The 19,668-nt window shown below is 44.8% G+C and overlaps 1 protein-coding gene across 1 annotated transcript; it reads right to left on the bottom strand.

Moving 5' to 3' along the window:
• Window positions 1-1,654: 1,654 nt before the first annotated feature.
• Window positions 1,655-14,409, bottom strand: SPARCL1 (SPARC-like 1 (hevin)). Its single transcript, XM_009993570.1, has 10 exons — window positions 14,356-14,409; window positions 14,178-14,231; window positions 10,208-11,356; window positions 9,305-9,374; window positions 8,609-8,727; window positions 7,306-7,426; window positions 6,410-6,546; window positions 4,637-4,785; window positions 2,713-2,861; window positions 1,655-1,683 (listed from the first exon to the last, which is right to left on the bottom strand). The coding sequence occupies exons 1-10, from the start codon at window positions 14,407-14,409 to the stop codon at window positions 1,655-1,657; spliced, it is 2,031 nt and encodes a 676-aa protein (XP_009991872.1).
• Between the last annotated feature and the right edge of the window lie 5,259 nt (window positions 14,410-19,668).

The following is a 19,668-nucleotide window of genomic DNA, read 5'->3' as shown; positions in this document are numbered from 1 at the left end:
ACTCAAAACCAGATTGAAATGGAAATAGACTCCAGAAGTATTTGGGAAATGTGCTGGAATGCTTCCCAGTTCTTTTCATCTAGAATACATGTAAGATTGTCAAGAGGAAGGACATGTTATCCAGAGTTTATAGGGTGCAAATGTTTTTTTTTGGGGAAGCATTTGTACAAAGCTGATCAGTGTTCCTCCAGAAAGTGTAGAAGTGTGACCCCACACCTGCTGGCATGGCCTGTTGAGCCATAAGCCACAGATGATGTGGTGGTCACCTGTATTTCCTTCTCTTTGGAGTCTTCTGTGTGGCTGTTCTGGAGGACTGGAAATGAACACAAACAGGTCTGGTATCAGTACTGCACTGAGGAGGAGGTTGATCTCCTTTGAAAAGGAGAGTCAGATGGCCAGGTCAGTGAAAAGAGATGATAGGATCACAGAATGGTTTGGGTTGGAAGGACCTTAAAGATGAGGTTCCAACCCCCCTGCATGGGCAGGGACACCTCCCACCAGCCCAGGCTGCTCAGAGCCCCATCCAACCTGCCCTTGAACACTTCCAGGGATGGGGCAGCCACAGCTTCTCTGGGCAACCTGGACCAGGGTCTCACCACCCTCACACTTGGTTCCCTCCTCATGTCTCAGCTAAATACATGCACTTACATCTATATCTACATACACACACTGCTGTGTGGTGTTATGTGAAGTGGGCAACAAGTCACCCTTTCCAGAGCAACTGTCAGTGAAACTGGGCTTAGTGGGAAATAATCTCTTCTTTCCAGAAGTTGTTCCTGTGTTGAAAACAGTCATAGCTTGATTGTCTCCCAGGGTACCAGGCTGGAGGTGGGCTGGCATTAGCAGCCCGTGCTGGTCCAAGAACAAATTAGAGAGCGGCAAGGGGACTTGTCCAGTATTAAAACTACCAAAACAGCATTTCTGAATCTCATTTTCTTTCCACGGGAAAGATGACATGGTTCAGATGAAAGGTGTTTTCTGATCTTCCTCTGTAGGAGTAGCATTTGAGGGCTCTTGCTTACAGCAGAGTGTGCTGGGAGTGTTTTCAGTTAAGTGCTGGGCTTAAAATCACAAAGTTAATCGGATTCAGGACTAACCCCATTCTGTCCTGATTTTTATGCCTAAGTGGTGCCTATCTTCAGGCAAGCAAAAGCTGGGAGATGATGAAAGAAATAGCATTTCTTTCTCAGAAAAATGTTTCCTTTTCTTTGACAAAGTCCTGACAAAACCCACATATCTAGGAAGACTTATTTTATTTGAGGTTTCTATGCAGAATGTTAAACTGACAGTACAGTAAATAAAAGAAACAAGTGCTATTTCAAGTTAATTTTCTTCACAGTGTGATAAAATCCACATCCTATAATCCTACTGGAGAGCTTTGTAAATAGCTCAGTCATCAGGTTAGTATTTCAGAGATATCAGAGATAAGTGCAGGGTAAAACGCTTTCTTTAACCATGGGCCACTTGGAGTAGTTAAATTTTTCTGCGGTTAATGAATGTAGAACTCTCCTGCACATGGGTTATTTGATGAGACTGCAATGAAGCTTATACCACTTTCTTTCTTGAAAACTATGAAGCTGTTAGTTACAGAAATGATCAGGATTCAGATATTTCACTAGTTCTAGTGCTGCACTGTGGTTCTGTCCAGCCAAGCTCAGAACAGGAGACTTTCATTTATGTCTTCTGCAACAAAGAAGAAGAAAACAAACATTTAATGCCAAAGAGACATTTTTATGATCAAGAAAGTGATACAATGAAGTTTCAGAGGGCTCATGTAGGGGAATACTATCCCTAAAAAACAATGTATGGTTGTTGCTATCATGTTCATGAGCCATTAATTGAGACTTTTCTTGATAGGTGCTCTCTTGTTTCTGTTCTATTTCTCCCTGATCTGTTTGTGAGCTGAGAATCCTTTTCACTCTCACAAATGACTGACCCTAAACCCCTCTTTGGCTGAACAATCCCTGGCAGCAGTGCATGTATATTATGGTGGCTCCTCACACCTTAATGCCACATGTGGTTTGTGACTGATCAGTTTTCATCAGAAGAGCTGGGCAAATCCTGGGCAGAGTGATGGCTCTGCTTGCCTGACCTCTGACTAGAACTAGCCTCCACCGAAAATGATGGAGTTGATGGTAGGATATTGGATGTGTTTCTTGAGTCCGCATGTTGAGCCAAACACCTTCTGTCCCAACTCTTCTAGGATTAACCTGTGCTCCTGCTACCCCTGCTTAATGGCACGGTTGTTCAGCTGTCACTGGGGGCTAGGTCAGAGGAAGGTAGGTTGTCCAAAAGTCATGTACATCTCAAATTGCTATGGTGACAGCTTTCCTTCAGCTGCTGCCTAGTTCCAGAGCCACCAGCTGTACAGTAATACCCAGCTTTTCACTTCCCTAGAGAATTCTCCATGTGGACTGAGCTGAACCAAATGTCTGCCTACATGGAGGTTCAGACACTACGTGGGAACGATTTGATGTTTAGTAGAAGCTCCCTTTTAAATTTATCTTCATAGCAAATAGGATTTTTCATCTCAAGAAAGCAATTCAGGTCCTTGCACCTTTTGCCAACTTGTCATGACTTCCATTTGCCTCCATGCACAGTAGCCATGAACTTCTGCCTACAGTTTCTTTCCCAGATGTTGTGGTCTGAGAATGTGCCTAGTGTCAATAGAAACGTTTTGTCCTGTAGCTCTGCCTGTTCTTTTAGGTTTACCTTCCTTGATCCCAAAGCAGTGACACCATTCCTTCAAAGCAATGAGTTTGTCTTGGTCCCCATCACACTCCTGGAAGAAACGGGTGATGCAGTGTTCCATGGGAACAAGGGAGGCTCTCAAAGGTGCCAGCTCTGAGTGTGTTAGTAACCTGAAAGAAAGAGCAGGTATGTGGAGCTGCGTTTCATACAGTTCATATAGGGACACAGTGTGTTATCAGGAAGTTCACAGGTGACATCAAGCTGGGTGGGAGTGTTGATCTGCATGAGGATAGGGAGGCCCTACAGAGAGACTTGGATAGATTGGATCCTTGGGCTGATGTCAGTGGTCTGGGCTTCAACAAGGCCAAGTACTGGGCCCTGCACTTGGGCCACAGCAACCCCAGGCAAAGCTCCAGGCTTGGGAAGTGTGGCTGGGAAGTGTCTGGCAAGAAAGTACTTGGGGGTTCTCATTGACCAGCAGCTGAACATGAGCTAGTGTGTGCCCAGGTGGCCAAGAAAGCCAGTGGCATCCTGGCTTGTATTAGAAATGGTGTGGCCAGCAGAAGTAGAGAGGTGATTGTCCCCCTGTGCTCAGCACTGGGGGAGGCCACACCTGGAGTGTTGTGTCCAGTTTTGGGCACCTCAATTCAAGAGAGATCTTGAGGTGCTGGAGCGAGGACAGAGGAGGGCAATGAAGCTGGTGAAGGGTCTAGAGAATCAATCTGATGAAGAACATTGAAGGTGCTGGGAATGTTTAGTTGAGGAAGAGGAGGCTGCTCTATAACTACCTAAAGGGACGGTGTGAAGAGGTAGGCACTGCTCTGTTCTCACAAGTGGTGATAGAACAAGAGGGAATGGCCTCAAGCTGCGCCAGGGGAAGTTTAGACTAGACTTTAGGGAGTAACTTTTTCACTGAAAGGGTTGTAAGACATTAGAACAGGCTGCCCAGTGAGGTGGTGAAGTCACCATCCCTGGATGTGTTGAAGGGTGGTTTGGATGTGGTGTTGATGGAGATGGTTTAGAGGAGAACTTGGCAGCGCAGGGATGGTGGTTGGACTTGAGGATCCTGAGGGGCTTGTCCAACTGGAATGGTTCTGTGATTCTGTGATTTCATTAATAAATCATCAGGATCATCAAAGATGATCTAAGCTGTTAGAAGATGACACTTGCCTTTGACAGATGGAATCTGTTCTGGTGCTTAGGTAATGAATCTGTCCCAGGTCATCCTGATGATGAACGATTCCTGATAAACTGATTCAACTGCTGTTTTTTCACAAACGTTTTTTTGCCAAAACAAGTATTACTGAGACTTACTATGGAGTTTTGCTGTTGATCTTCAGAAGATCAAGCTTGCAAAGGTGCTTAGCTGTGTTCTAAGACAGTAGGTGTGATCAGGATGAGGTGTTGAGGGTGTGCAGCTTTGAAACACTTATCCCAGCCTGCAATCTAAGTCATGTTCTCAGAAGTTGGGAGCTTCCTCTGAACTGTGGCACTGATGCTGCTTTACTGTATCTGCTCCTTAAGCAGAGACTTGTGTGGTATTAATTGAAAACTAGTGAATTATTGCTGACTGGCCTTGGCCTTGAGTACCTTGCCTGTGGCTCTTGGCTTCAGCAATAGCAGGATCTCATGAGCCTTGTTTTCTTGCAGGACCAGGGTGTTAGTAGCTATTAAGACACTGTAGAGCTTATGGTGTGTAGTATGTAATGATGATGAAAGGCAAGAAGAAAACAGGTTCTGACCTAAGACAGGGCTCCAAATGAGAGAAGTTGTGTCTTAGAGATTAATGCCCCCTCAGAAAGAGGGGGATCCTGGCTTCCCTCAGCTGAGGGGCTGCTCTTGGACAGCTCTTGCTCCTTCAAGTGGTTTAGAAAACTGTACCAGCTTGAGTTTAAATGGCAAACTGGAACTGACCCCACAAAGGTTTTCCTGGTTTTTTTTTTACCTGTCAGCAGGGTGCTGATCAAGCTGATGAAACTGCCAATGCACAGGATACACATACATGTGGTAATTTTTCTCAAAGTCATGCAGGAGCAGCTCAACGCCGTGGTCACCAGCAACAAGGCGCTTGTCGTTCTGGTAGATTTTTTTGATCTGAACACAACAGAGAAAATTGATTCCTTAGGGATGAACATCTGTTATGAAGGGAAATGTGCAGCAAGGAGGTATTTCCAGCAGGGAAATGGGTTTTAGTGTTTGTGGCCATACACAACATGAAGAGTTGGCCTCTGTTCATGTCAACTTTGGTAGTGACTAGAAGGGAAGTGAAATTGCTGTGGCCTGATCACCAGTCTCAGCTAAGCAGGGGTAGCAGCTTCAGATTGGTAGGGGATGAAACCATGATGAAAACAGTTCTATTGTGTTTGTTGATCTTTTGTCCTGAGGCAAGCTTTGGTGTAGAATAAGCCACCTCAGAAATCATCTGATTCATACCATTTAGTATGAGCTGTTCTGGGTAGGTTAATTTCCCTACTGGTAACTCTCTAAATAGCCTTTGGTGCTGCTCAAACATACTGTGTGTAAACCTTCTGTGACCTACCACATGCACCTCCTACTCCAGAGTTAGAGCTGCTCAGGTCTGGTTTTAACTTAAACCTTTTTTTCTAACAGTTAAGATTTTTTTAGACAGTTATGGCATCTATATCTTCAAAACCAAAACTGCTGTCACCAATTGGCTTGACACAAATCCTTCTCAAAAAAAAAAAAGGCCCATTGGCATGAGATGCTTCCTCTGATTTAAACCAATGTGGTGTGATGCTGCAGGTCTACTGGATGGTAGAAGGCAACTCTTTTCTCTTAAAGCTGTCACTTGATGTCACTTGTGTCACTTGATAACCCTTCAATATCACAGTGTAGATGGACAGTGCATGTGGCTGGATTAAAAAGTGCAAATGATACCCTCAAGTGTTGAGTCCATTTTCAGGTACTTCTGTAGTGGTGACCTAGTACAAGGTATGTCTCAAGAAGATGAGGAGCTACTTTTGGTTGGTCCAAGGCAGGATTCTCCTGCCCCCATGAGGGTCCCCTAAACTCTCTATTGTAAATACATCTTGAATCCTGCTGTCAGGCTCCCCATGCTGAGTTTGAGTCCTTCCTTTCTTCCTTTAAATACTTGTGCATTGTCATCAGACTTTGTCCCTCTTCCAGGGCACTTAAAAAGCTGAGTGGCACAAGTGCTTTCAACTCAGACTCTACAGGTGAACTCTTGGCTGGCTGTTCCCACTTATTCTGTCTTTTAATTACTTAGCCATACCCAGATCTTCCATCTTAGTCTTCTCAAGTCTTTTGAGAAGTGACACTAGCTGCATGAAATGGATCATCCTTATCTAAATATTTATTGATCTTTCCAGGATCTTGGTCACATAGCACCTTGCTGAACAGAAGCAGTTCCTTGTCCTCTCAAGCAGGTGATGTTTCTCTAGGTATGCAATAATTCTGACTTTTCTGCCTTTTTGTAGGCACTGAATTCAAATGGATATGCTTAGTTTGCATGTGTCTGGACAGAAGGAACACTAATAGCAGAAGTGTCTCAGTTGAAATGAGTACAAGGGGCCATATCAGTTAATTTTGCAACTTGTGAGTCTAATTGTGTCTAAATGGCCTTAACCAGAGAGGGATTGCTCATAGGAAATGGGAGAGCTTGTCAGGTGTGAATCACTTTTTTCCCCCACAGGGTTAGTCCAGCTCTAACAGTGGTCTTATTTAAAGGATTGCTGACCTTACTCATTTGCTTCTCAGTTAGAAATCCAGCAGTATCCAGGTCACGTTCATAGTACTGCATGAGGATGTTCTTCAGCCAGTCTCTCATCCGGAGAGGGAACTGATCCACTTCATAGTCCGTGCAGTGAGGGATGTCTGTGCCAAACAGCAGAGCTTTTGTTAGCCAGTGATATGTTAGGTCTCCATTCAAGCATTTCTGAGCCTAGCTAGATTGGATTCTCACTAGCAAGCTTCCAGTTCAGCTTAGAATGGATGGAGCTGTTAACACATAAAATTGGAAATGCAATTAATGGGTTCCATTAGAAATCTGTGATTCTTGGCTTGCCCAGCTGTGCCAGCCACAACCTTTTTGATATCTGTGCAGCTTCTGAGCAGAGTTGTGCAGTGAAACTGTTAGCAGGCAGTTGAGTACTTGACAGCAAGAGAATATTCTGGCAGAGTGCACTTCCCTTCCAGAGTATGCAGCAGTTGGAGAGCTTGGAGTTCAGTTCTGGCTTTTTAGATCCTGACTTCTGCATTGGACATCTAAGTAGGTGGGTGGTTTGGTTTGGATTTGACATTTTCATTTCTTAACTGGCTGTAAATACTGGCTTTCTGGTCAAGGTATGAAGCAATGGGAGCATGTGAGACAGTGCAGACAGAAGACAGGGTTGACAAATTGGTGTCAGCACAGTAGGAATATCTTTAGGATTCAGATGGTTAAGACCTTTAGTCTTAAAAAAAAAACACAACATGTTTTAAACATTGTTTAGGGTTTGAAGGTCTTAATTACCTGGTAATTGGTGCAGAAGGGGGAGAGCAGAGGGTGTAAGCAGGTAACTTAGGCCTAGCTGGTAGTTAAGGCTACTGGCTCTTTATACCTAGGTGAATTCCTTAGAGAAAAACAAGCCTTACATTTGCAGGAGCCCATATAGTCCAGGTGCAACTGGCGTCCCATTTTTGTCCCTTCAAGTTGACATTTGGTGCCAAAAAGTTGACAGGTACCCTCATAAGTCTTATTATCTGTACCACAAACCTAGAGGAGGAGTGAAAAACAAAATAAATCCCTCCCACTGCATGGAGAAAAATTCTGGTCACTCATACAGGCCTGACAATAATAGAAGTGTTGTTGACATGTGGTGTAGCAATTGTGAATACCTACAGAGAGCTCCTGTGACCAGAAGTATTGAAAATTGTAGTTAGGTGCCTACATAAGGATTAGTTGCCTGCACTTAAAGACACAGTTTTGAGGCAATTTGAATTATGTTTGAAGTAGTGATATAGTTTCTGGGATGGTACAGGTTGTATACATGAGATATGTAGTAGCATTCAGTATATGCTCTAAAACATTAAATGGGTCAGTAGAACTTTGAGTGACAGGGAAAAGCTGTGATACTTGAGAGATTAAGTGAAACAAAACACTTTTCACAGACCTGTCAGGGTTGGAAGGGACCTCTAGGGATCATTAGTCCAACTCCCTGCTAAAGCAGGATAGCCCAGAGCACATTCCACAGGAGACTCTGGAATGGCTCCAGAGAAGGGGGCTCCACACCCCCCCTGGGCAGCCTGTCCCAGGGCTCTGTCACCCTCACAGTAAAGCAGTTTTTCCTCATATTTAAATGGCACTTCCCATGTTCCAGCTTGTGCTCATTGCCCCTTGTCCTGTCCCTGGGAAACTACTGAGCAGAGTCTGGCTCCATCTTCCTTGCACCCACCCTGCAGACACGTACAGGCATTAATAAGGTCTCCCCTCAGCCTTCTCTTCTCCAGGCTGAACATTCCCAGCTCTCTCAGCCTTTCCTCATCAGGGAGATGCTCCAATCCCCCAGTCATTTCTTGCCCTCCCCTGGACTCTCTCCAGCAGTTCCCTGTCTCTCTTGAACTGGGGAGCCCAGAACTGCACCCAGTTCAGATGTGGCCTCCTCAGGGCAGAGCAGAGGGGGCAGGATGACCTCCCTCAACCTGCTGACCACACTTTTCCTCATGCACCCCAGGATTCCACTGGCCTTTGTGGCAACAAGGGCACTATGTACTTACTGTGTAGCTACATATGTTCATACTGTGCTCAAGCTCTGTACTTTCACAATTGTTGGAATCACCCAAACTCCTGTGCATGCTTTTCAAGGTAGAATTTTTCAAATCATAGCAGAGTAATGTGTGATCTTGTCAACTTCATGGTTATCTTTCCCCCAGGCTGTGCACTGAGTGAAATACTTACACGCTCATAGTCTTTGGTAGAAGGACAAGCAGCAGGATCTTGGCACACACAGCTGGGTTTCCCTTGTTTGTCCACCTGGCAGACTTTACCCCTTTTGCAGTGGAAGTTCCGACAGGGATCTAGCAATCCTAGGAAGGAGGAGGGAATTTTAGAGGGGATGAGATGAAGCCAAGTGTGCATTTTGGGTGCTACTGACAGTCAAAGCAAAAGACAGCCCAGTAAGAAGTCATGTGCTTCCTGGAAGTTTGTTAAAATGCAGCTGGATCTTGCATTGAACAAAGCAAACCTAAGTTGAAATGGACATTTTTGAGAGACTTCTAGCAGTCCCAGGGCTACTTCTAAAAGGACTGACATTCACTTCCAGCTTCCTCTGGTGAAGCAGCATTGGCACTTGTCCCAGTCCTTCTTGAGTTGAAGCTACTGTTCTGAAATGGAACAGTTTCAGTGCAAGGTAATTCCGATCCCTGTGTCACTGACACAAAAAACCCGGGCACTGCCTAACAGTGTTTTTCACAAACCAATGGGTAAATACAAGGGTGTGTGGAAGGGATTCTCCTGGAACATAACTGTGATGCAGGATTGTGGACAAGCATGGGTTAGTCATGTGAAATTGTGTGCTGCCAAAGGCAGAAAAGAAATGCAGTTCAGCAGGTTCCCCAGCTGCAGAGATAAATGCTGGCTTTGCTTGTGGCTTACCCAGGAGAGCCTTCTCACTCCTGTTACTTCCACTTTCCATGTCACCATGGGAGCTGCCTGTAGTCTTCAACTGTACAGTCACAGAGACATAAAGAGAAGTTGTGGTCAATCTTGGGAAGAATAAAACTTGGCCAAATTTTTGTTCAGGTACAAATACAGAGCTGAGTGAGACACTGCTCTGTGTGCAGCAAAATGAGGTTGCCAGGCAAAATGCCTGAGAAGTGCACAACCTCTGGCAGTGTTAGTCATAGAACAGTGGAATGGTTTGGGTTGGGAGGGACCTTCAAGATCATCTAGATCCAAGCCCCCTGCTTCTCTAGCAGCTGTAGGAAAACTCAGTCCTTTTTTTTTTGAAGAGCACCCCTGGTAATCCCCTGGTTATCTGATGTCTGACTGGGGTGTGGTGGGTCTGGATGCAACATCCTCCTTTCCCTGAAGGGACAAAGCCCCCATTCTTCATCCTGGGTGAAAGGATGTCAGTTATTCTGGGGATTCTATCCCTGCCTTTCCAAGCTGTTCATTTTTGTGTGCTAATATTTCAAATCTTTGGGAGGGAGGAGTAACCAGGCTTTCCTATTGGCTTGTTTCTGGGTTCCAAGTTTTGTATCGGTGTGTCCATAGTTACTTGTATGTTTCATTACCCAGCTCAGTGGGGATGGAGCTGTTATGTTCTGTTGTTGCTGGTACCACTTCACCTAAATGTTAAATATGAAGTGACACTGCAGGACCCAGATGAATAACAAAAGGCAAGATAAGACATGCATATTAATGAACACCTGTTTTTCTCCAAAATATCCTTTCAATCATCAGGAATTTAAATGTGTGGCTGGTTTCTCTCCCTCCTCCCACCCCCCTTTTGTTTTTTGCTTTGAATATTGCAACTTTATTTTAAGGAGAACTTACCTTCTCTTCATTTTCTGTTGAACTCATGCTCTGAACAGAGCCACCTGTTTCCAGTTGTTGCTTCTCACTGTCAGAGGTAGGTGGCTCACAGTCACCTTGTTCAGAGGAAAGACAATCTTGAACCTTGACATCTTGGTAGCCCTCAGGGTCCTGCCGACTTGCAATGTGATCTTCAGTGATTCCTTTGTACTCAGTACTGGTGCTCTCCTGGTTATTACTCTGGATTCTCTCCTCTTCCTCATAGGCTGCTTCTTTCCAGGTGTTGCTAAGATCTTCCTCACCATCAACATCACTGCTGTTGTGACCATTATCATCAACATCCTCCATATCTTGTCTCTTCACCACCGTGTTGTGATCACTCTGATCATGGACTTGACTTTGGGTTTTCCTCTCTTGGCTTTGCCATTTGTCATCCTGATCTTCACGAAGGGGTTTTGGAGGGAGGGGGACTCCTTGATAAGGCTTCTTCTGGCTGTTCTCACTCTCTTCTCCCTCTAGGTCCAGTTTCTCTCTCTTGGTTATCCAGATGGATTGGCTGGGAGCTCTGAGGGCTTCATCACCTTGCATCCTGTTTTCATTTCGTTGTCTTTTGTGCTGGTTGCTTTGATTTGTCTGGTGATCTTTGTGCTTCATATACCTGTGATCAGTTTCTTCACCCCATTCCTCCTCCTCCTCTTCCACACCTTCTTCTTCATCACTTTCCCTGCTGTTTTCAGACAGGCCAACTGTGTTTTTGTTGTATTTCCATACATTATGCTCATGATCAAGGCTCAGAGCATCCACTGGACTTTCTGCACTGCCCAGACCATGTCGACTGGCTGCATTGCTGTGTTTCTCCTGCTTCCTGAACTGGGAATGCTCAGAACTGAACAGTTCTCTGCCACTGCTTCCAGAGTCACTCTCCTGGTTATCAGAAGCCAAGCCTGGTTTGTTGCTCAGCGCAAGGAAATTGATGCTTTTGAGGCTGTTTTTCCCTTGGTGCTCGCTACCTGTTCTCCTTAGTTTTCTAGTGGGCTGGGGCTCATCCCTGTGCTCAGCATCTGCTGCTGGTAAATCTGGTTCTAGGTTTCTGTGACCAGGCAGCAAATCAGCTTTGTCTGCATACCCTGCCTTCTCTTCCTGTGGGGCTTCATGATGAAGCTCTTCAGTCTTAAAACAAAACAAAAACCAAGTAGATTAGTAAATGTTAACATTTATTTGAAGTTACTGCAACATTTTTTTCCCTGTGTTGCAAAGCATGACACTGACTTTTTGTTTGTAAATGCTCCTCTTAAGCAAGCCCAGAGCATGAAATTCACATCTGAAGAAGTCTCTGCAACTCTGTTGAAGATCTCAGAGGAGACAGATGCATCTGGGTGAATTGTGAAATCTCAAAATGCTTAATTAGTAATTGAGTGTCATAACTGCAGGCACTTGTAGGCTGCAGTAATTCTCACTTAGCTCAGAGAAGGGGGGATGTGCTACTCAACTTAAATGGGAGGCCTGGGAAAAGAGGGGCAGGAGAAGAAAGGGAGCAGCTTTCACAAGGTGCTGTGCTAGTAATTTCTGAGAAGTGCATCTTAACTATTTCATAATCAACATATTCATCTATGTGGAGTCTGCTCTGTTGTTGCTTCCCACCTGAATAAATCAGGATCTGTTTTATCTGATGGCAACTACTGTATCATGAGCTCACTAGCAGGAGTTGTAGGGGGTTTGAATGACTGTTTTTTTGCTTTCCATGCTGTCAAACTAATAGCAAAACCAGTCACTTCTGGGGAAAAGGTTCAAATGCTTGAGAAAGCAGGCGTTAAGATGCCTGCTAGCTCTTGGTGCAGCAATTGCCTTTCTGCTGCTGTTGACATCACTGCAGCTGAATATCAGCAGGACAGGGACATCACTGCAGCTGAATATCAGGTGGGTCAAGGCCCTTTCAGGAGCAGCAACATCTGAGGTGTTTCTCAACACCACCTCTGGATGTTCAGTGTTGCTTATTGCTCATTAAAAAATAGCACCTGATGCTGATTTTCCTTGAAGCTTTTGGGGGTGTATTTATGAAGATGAGACCTTCTCAGAGTCTAAGTTGCTGGAATAGCATTTCCTTCAGTGTGGGCAGAGTCGTGACTGCTTGGAAACAAACACTCCACTAACAAATGCAAATTTTAAACAAATGGTAGGGTTAGAAATATTAATTTGGCTCTTAGCAGATCAGCTATGTCCAGTTTCCTAATGTCAAGGTGGCATCTGAATGTTTTACAGGTTTGTCTTTTCCCTGGTGCTCTTCCTGATGCAGGAAAAGCACTGGGCAATATATTCACTGTGTTCTTTCCAACTCAGACTTTTTCAGGGAAAGATTGTATGTTTGCTTAAATCTATCAGGAATTGAGTGAAGAGCTTTTCCAGATTAAATACACGTTTCTTGAAGACCTTATAAAAACTTATCTATGGGTTACTAAGCATCTCAAGCTGATACTAGAACAGTTGAAAATTAAGTTTCAAGAACAGGTTGTTTTTACACTGCTGCATTGCTGCATACAACATATTATATGTCTTAAAGCCAAAAAGCAGCCTTCTGTGAAGGGCTTTCAGATCCATAGAGTCAGAAACTGTAAGGCCAGAGAGTCATGAGGATTGTCTGTGATGGGTGTCTGTGTTTGAAACAGTAGTTTGAGAAAGATGTGGCTTGTGTCTGGATAGGAAACCTTGTTATGCACCACAACCTCAATGCAGAGATGGTTGGATGGGGCTTGGAGCAACCTGGGCTGGTGGGCGGTGTCCCTGCCCATGCAGGAGGGTTGGATCTAGATGATCTTGAAGGTCTTTTCCAACCCAAACCAGCCTGTGATTCTATGTGTCTGAATGTCATGCCTTTTTCCTCAGGATAAAAGAAAAAATTAGAATTTGGTTGCTTCTGGAGATACTTGGGTCTCTTAACATGAGGGAAAATTTCAGGCTATGAAGCTGTAATTGGCTACTGTTGGGGAATAACTGTCCCTGCTCATGCAGGTGGGTTAGAACTAGATGATCTTGAAGGTGCCTTCCAACCCAAACCCTTCTATGACAATTTGCTTGGATATTGCAATGTTGTGTTTCCATCCAAGTGTGTTCTGTGTGAGTGTTGATTCTGGGAGGCTGCAACCTGGTGTTGCTACTATAGTTTGTTTTGCTGGGTACTTCATGAGGAGAAGTTTTTGGTTTGGTTTGTTGTCATAATGCAGAACATCATCCAGATTGGCACAAAATGCATCTGGTGGGCAGCACAGAGTGGGTTATCAATCATAGTTATAAAAAAAAAGTTAGCATCAGAGTTGGGACTTGGCATTTCTTACTATAGAAACAAATGCTCTAAATTTAGTTGTTCCAAAACCTTCACTGGTTTGGAGCCAAGGCCCATTGTGTCTGAACCACAAATGCTCCTCAGAATGGTGCAAGAAAAAGGAATTTGGGTCAACCATGAGTGCAGAATTCTGAGCTCCTTCATTTCCATGCCTATATGGCTGCTCCAAGTCATCAGTCCCATCACCATCAGGCTGTGTAGCTGGAGTGTGAGCCCAGGGTGCTTCTCCAAGATGAGCTGGGCATCATGCTCTGTGTTCTGAATAAAGAAGTGCATTGGGGGCTAAAATTCCTGCATCTTTGAGACAGGTGGGATAAATTGAGGAGCACATCCTACTTGTTCACTGCAGCAGCAATAACCACAAGTTCAACTGTCAGGGGAGCTTGTTTGTCGTATTGAATATGGGTGTAATGATTATAGGTGGGGGTTCATTTCAAGTAATGTTTTCAAATAGTGGACATGTTTGTTGTGAGCTTTAGATTTTGTCCTGTTTCTAGCTGTATTATGTGAAGCACAAGATGCTTCTAATTCTTGTGATGAGGGAGGCTACATCTTTTTAACTTAAATCAATTTGTCAGCCACTATTTATGTGCTTTATATATGTCTTAAAGGAACACTATAGGTTGCCTCTTACTGTTTAATGAACAAAAGTACCTTTTCTGGAGCTTTCTGTCCATGGGTTCCAAGTTTGTTGTTTAAGGGATGGGTCTAGAAGAGAGATATTCAAAATCTGCATGTAAATACAAATCTTCTACAGGGCAATGGGGTGATATAGAGGATTCACAGAATGGGAGCTTAAGTGCCCAGGGATAATAGCATGAGGAGGACTTACTGGAATAGCAAAAGCTGATCCTAGAAGACAAATGAAGAGAGCTACAGCCTTCATGCTTGTCAGGTCTTGTAGGGGACAGTAGTTCATGGTACAGGGGTACAGATTAGAGGCTTCCTGTCTGCAAGCAAGATGAAAAGAAAACCAGTTAGGATTTGGGCTCTAAAAATGGCTGGTGGAAGGAACCTAGTGGCACCTGTAACTTGCTTCATCTGAAGATCCACAAAATGCCCACACAGTGTCTGGTTATATGCAAGCTTGGGTGTTGGACCAGCTTCTCTAGAGGACACTTTGCTCTTAGTTCTTTTACAGCACTTCATCTGCATGCTGTGGTCACAAACTGGTGGTGGTCCTGAAAGGCAGAGTCAGGAATGCACATGGGTTCAGCCCTGTGAATCTTTGTCCCCTCTTCTGAGGGGTTTCTGCCACTGGGCTCATGTCATCAGGCCTTGGGAATATCTTCCAGTTTCTGGTCCTCCTCAAAGTGAGACCTTGGCATAAAGGTGGGTGCTCAGTTGCTGCCACAACCTCTGCAATGGGCCCTGTAGTGGTCTTGGCCCCCTCTAGAAGCCCTGCAGCTACTCAAGCCCCAGCAGCAGGTGATGCAGCTGCCTGAGGTGCTCAGTCCATGGAGAAGGTGGGAGAAAATGAGGTGGAAAACCTTCCTCAGCTTCTCAGGCATGTGTGCATGAATTGCAAGGCAGAAAGATCATCCCAGTGGCCTCCTCCAGGAAAAGTGCTGCTACAGTTTCCTGTGAGCAGCCCCCCAGATGGCACAGATGGGCTACAGATCCAAGCTTACAAGATATGGTTGATGACCAAAGAAGTTTAGTCTATATGAGTCACTTGGACTCATAGAAGCACAGAATGGTTTGGGTTGGAGGGGACCTTCAAGATCATAGAATAACAGGTTGAAAGGGACCTCAAGGATCATCTGGGCCAACCTTTCTAGGCACTACTCTAGTTTATATGAGGTGACTCAGCTCCCTGTCAAGCTGACTTCAAACTGTCCAATGCGGGGGGAATCCACCACCTCCCTTGGGGGATTTGACTGACCTCATGGTGAAACATTTGCCTCATTTTAGTCCAAAAGGAATCTCCCCCAGAGCAACTTGGGCCCATCATCTAATTCCAACCCCCCTGCATGGGCAGGGACACCTCCCACCAGCCCAGGTTGCTCAGAGCCCCATCTAACCTGCCCTTCAACACTTCCAGGGATGGGGCAGCCACAATGGGGCTTTCAGGTGGAGTGGGCTGGATTAGACAGCTCCAAGGTAGGATCCCCCAGCTGCTGCAGAGAGAAGTACATCCACCTTGAAGAAGCTATTCTAAAAGCAAGCAAATATCCTGCTGTGGAAATGCTGTCACTGTGATCTGCAGAAGAACCTGTAGGAAAACTTCTGCCAGGACTTGGACAGAGTTTCTTTAGGAAGAGGAGCTGCATCTCTGAGGATGGGCTGCATGCAACAGAGCTGCTTTGTCATCTCTTGGTGCATCTGAGGGCCTGCTGAGCATGGCATGGTCCCAGCCTGGGCTTAGTCTGACAGAGGTATATGATGGGGTAACTGAAACCCCTGGGACATCAACAGGTTTTTAAAGATAGAATGTTTGTTCATCTACTTGGTTTGTTGAAACAAGTGCAAAGTAAAAAGTAAAAAGAGCTGGGAAAATGGATCACAAGTTAAATGTCAGTTTATTCTTCAGGGAAGAGGTTTTTTTTTTATTTAAATGTTCATGATGGCTTGTCTTCTGTTTGGAAACCCAAAGGTTGTAACTCAACAGTTCAAGCTTTAGCTGAGATGACTGGTCCTGTCCTTCAGAAAGACTGCTGGGGAGTAGTTTCCACTGTGGAGACTGGAGACTACTGGGTTGGCTCACCTCTCGTGGTTCTGCAGTTGCTGGCAACTTTGCTGTGCACCCCTGGGGATCAGAGAGGCTCCCAGTGAGCTTATCCCTGACAGGAACACACCAGGAGGATGGCAGCCCTTGTGTAGTGTCAGCAGTCCCTTGAAACACCAACCCATAGCTTGATTTTGGATGAGGGGACTTGGAGTGATGGCACCTGGTGTGGCTGCTGGTCCTGCCTGTCCTCAGCTGTGCTGAACCACATGTTGGGCATCATCCAGAGCAGCCACCCAGGAATGTCACCAGGGTTCACTGCAGCTCATTGTTCAGAGCAGCAAGCCTGCATCTGGAATAAAAAATGAGAATTTCCAGACCAGATGAGATGCCAGTTGCAGCCTTTCAAGAAGTCTGTTTTGTTTCTGACTCAGCTTTGTTGTCAGCTGCTGAAACAGCAAACTTCCTGCAGCTGGGACCCAGCAGCTTCTCTTGTATTGAAATGCCCTCCAAAAGTGATTAACTTGCAAAGGCCGGGGCTGAAGGTGAAAAATGCCTCCTGTTTAACAAAAGAAATCATGCAGACTGACCTACTTTCAGCTCCAGTGCTGGCAGAAAATGCTGCACAGGCTTTTGTCATTAGACCTAACTCTAGAAGATGAAGTTGCCCAATCCCCTGCCACCACTAATGAGTCCTCATGTAGTCTGGCCTTTGGAAAAGGGATCTGGAGGATAAGAAGGTCAGCTTTTGAGCTCAGTTTTTCATTGTGTGGGCATGAATGCTCATGTCATGAGGATGAGACACGGTCAATAAGTTTTTGTAAGACCTTGATTCAAGTGAAATGTTTGAAGACACTATGATTTTTTCATAATTATTAAGAAGTTCTACAAGTTTTAGAATGAAGTTTTTCATTCATGTGTTCCCAAAGTGTCACTGAGAAAGCACTTCATGTGATTTTTGTTAAATCACTCCATTGGAACTTCTTTGGACTCTAACCAATTGGGAAGTCCTGTCAATATTGTAAAAGGTTTTGGGTTGGTCCTGTGTCCAGTGTGTCAGCAAGAGATGCTGGTGCCTCCAACCTCACTGGGAAGTGCTGTCAAGATGTGGTCCTTGTAGCCAGGTGGTGATTACAGCAGTGGTGCCCTGAGTGGAGGGAGTTGAGTGGATGAGGGGGGGATGTATGAGCAGGGAAATGGAGAATTCTCTGTGCAACTTCTGCTCTTTCTCTAATCAAAATGCACATGTGATACCCTGAAATTGCAGTGACTGTAACACCTTCCAACCTCCAGGTCTGTTTCAAAAACCCTCCTGAGAGCAGGTGTGTGTACAGGGTGGATTCATGAACAAGCTGTTTCATCTGTATGCTCAGATTAAAAGAAAAGGCTGAGTTGAGGTAGAGATCAGATCTGAGCAAAAGATGATGTTAGAATAAAGAAAATAAATACAAAGCAGATAACTCTTCTTCTCATTCTGTAAATGGCCACTACTGAGGATCCATCCCTCCAGGTGCTACAATTTTACAGAGGCAAAACCCATCAGCCACAAGTCCTTGATGGCTAAAAGCAAAAGAACCCAAACCAACAGGTTTTCAGGATGTGTTAACACAGATTTCAGATAAACCATTCACAATAACCTAATGTAATTGATTGGTCTCTTATGCCTCCTTTCTACTGTTCAATTTGATTTTATTTAGGCTTGGTTTTGGTTTGTTTTTTATTTTGTTCGGAGCCTCTTATAGTTTAAGTCCAGTTTGAGCCAAAAAGAGCTACTTTGGATTTAATTTGAGGAGACTCAAAATGAGACCTTTTTAGTAGGCAGAATTATTTTCTATATTTAATATCAATGGGTGGGTTTTTTCATCTCCCAGAACCTGCATTTCCTTCAAGGTTGCCCTGTTTGCTACAGGTTTTTCACCAGTTCTGCCAACACAGTTGGGAAAGGTTTCTCTGAACCCAGCCCCAGCTTTTCTCTCTCCTTTAGGGGAAAAGAGAAGAGTGAATCTGCTTTTTTTGTGACCTTGCCTGTTGAATTAAGGTTCCTGAACTGATAATTCCAGGAGACTGGGACAAGTGTGGAGAAATCAGGTTGCGCTGTGGTTTCAGCTGGCTGGTTTTATGCTTCTGCAAGAGGCAAGGATTTTGCTTGACTCTTGTTGGTCATCACAGAATAATGATTTTAATTTTTGCAGGATTATTTTATATTTTTATTTTGTTGTTTTATTGAAAATAATGGTTTCTAGGGTAAGATCAAGGTCATCTGCCTCAGCACAGGAACTCTGTGGTATCTTTTCTTACAAAGAACATTTCTTTCTTTTCTAGGCATCAATGTCTGAACTTAGCCTGAAAACAAACAAGGACAGTCTATGTCAGCTATTTCCCAGTAACTGAAAGCAATAAACTGCAGAGGATTAGACTGAAGGCACCCTAAAGTTGAAGCTAAAAATAAAGAAGAAAACAGTACCATAGCAGCAGAAGAGGTGCTCCTCCTTGGGCAGCCACTGATGACCAGGATATCCCTGAGCCTTGCAGTCTTGCTGCTTTTGCTGTGATCTGCTTGGTTGTCTGACCAGGGATTCTCTCAGCAGGTGTGTTTTTCTTGGTTCAGGGAGAAGGAGGCTGATATTCTGTGGGTCTTGGTGAAACTAAAGAAAACAAACTCCTAGGCTTCCATGGGCTGGAATTCTGCTGAATTAATTGAGTCAGAGCAGTCAGTGTTCACAGGCTCTGGGCCAGGGGAGCTCAGCCCTTGTGTGGGAAGGGACATATTTAGTCTTTTGTAGGGAGGGTGGGGGAGCTGGAGGGAGGGAGTGTCATCATTTCAGCCACATTGTCTGGCCCCAGAAGAGCTGAACTAAGGGATCAAGGTAGGGGCAACCACAGGGTGGGCCTGGGAGAAAGCAAAGGACAGAGGATGCCAGTCCCTGCTGCACCTTGCACATGTCAGCCTGTAAAAAGAAGTAAGGCAGAGGAGTGAATAGCCAAGCTCCAAATTAAAAACAGGATCAATTGGAGAGCCTTGCAGAACTCTTAGGAATCAGCTATTTTGAAGCTGTTGCCATGGCTGTGCTGTCTGCTGGGTTGCAGTGGTACAGAGCAGGCTGAGACAAGTGGCAGAACCTCCCCAGGTGGTGCCTGCCTGCAACAGATGCTCTGGAGCTTTGGGGTTTGTCAGGGTTCAGTATTAATGAGTTGAATCCTTTCTTTCTTTTCTTTTCCTTTTATTTCATAAAACTCATCTCTTGGATTGGAATATTTTCTGGGAGGTTCCCAGGTCAGAACCAGTGGAGCAGATGCAGCAGTGGAAGAACAGGGGTGTTGAAGGGCAGGTTGGTTGGGGCTTGGAGCAACCTTGTCTGGGTGTCCCTGCCCATGCAGGGGGGTTGGAATTAGATGAGTTTTTAGGTCACTTCCAACCCAAACCAATCTGTGATTCTGTCTTATGCAGCAAAGTCAGCAGCTCAGGCCTCCAAAGCC

The sequence above is a fragment of the Chaetura pelagica genome, unplaced genomic scaffold (genome assembly GCF_000747805.2).
Source record: "Chaetura pelagica isolate M959 unplaced genomic scaffold, ChaPel_1.0 scaffold210, whole genome shotgun sequence".
Classification (NCBI taxonomy): domain Eukaryota; kingdom Metazoa; phylum Chordata; class Aves; order Apodiformes; family Apodidae; genus Chaetura; species Chaetura pelagica.
Note: the sequence above shows the minus strand (reverse complement) of the source record. Positions and strands in the feature narration are given on the sequence as shown.

Excerpts from the sequence above, each read along its gene's own strand:
- SPARCL1 (XM_009993570.1), bottom strand. The coding sequence starts at position 14,409 with ATGAAGGCTGTAGCTCTCTTCATTTGTCTTCTAGGATCAGCTTTTGCT. Across the intron at positions 11,357-14,177 it reads GACAGAAAGCTCCAGAAAAG|ACTGAAGAGCTTCATCATGA; the intron begins GTACTTTTGTTC and ends TTTTGTTTTAAG. Across the intron at positions 2,862-4,636 it reads GATCAGCACCCTGCTGACAG|GTTACTAACACACTCAGAGC; the intron begins GTAAAAAAAAAA and ends TCTTTCTTTCAG.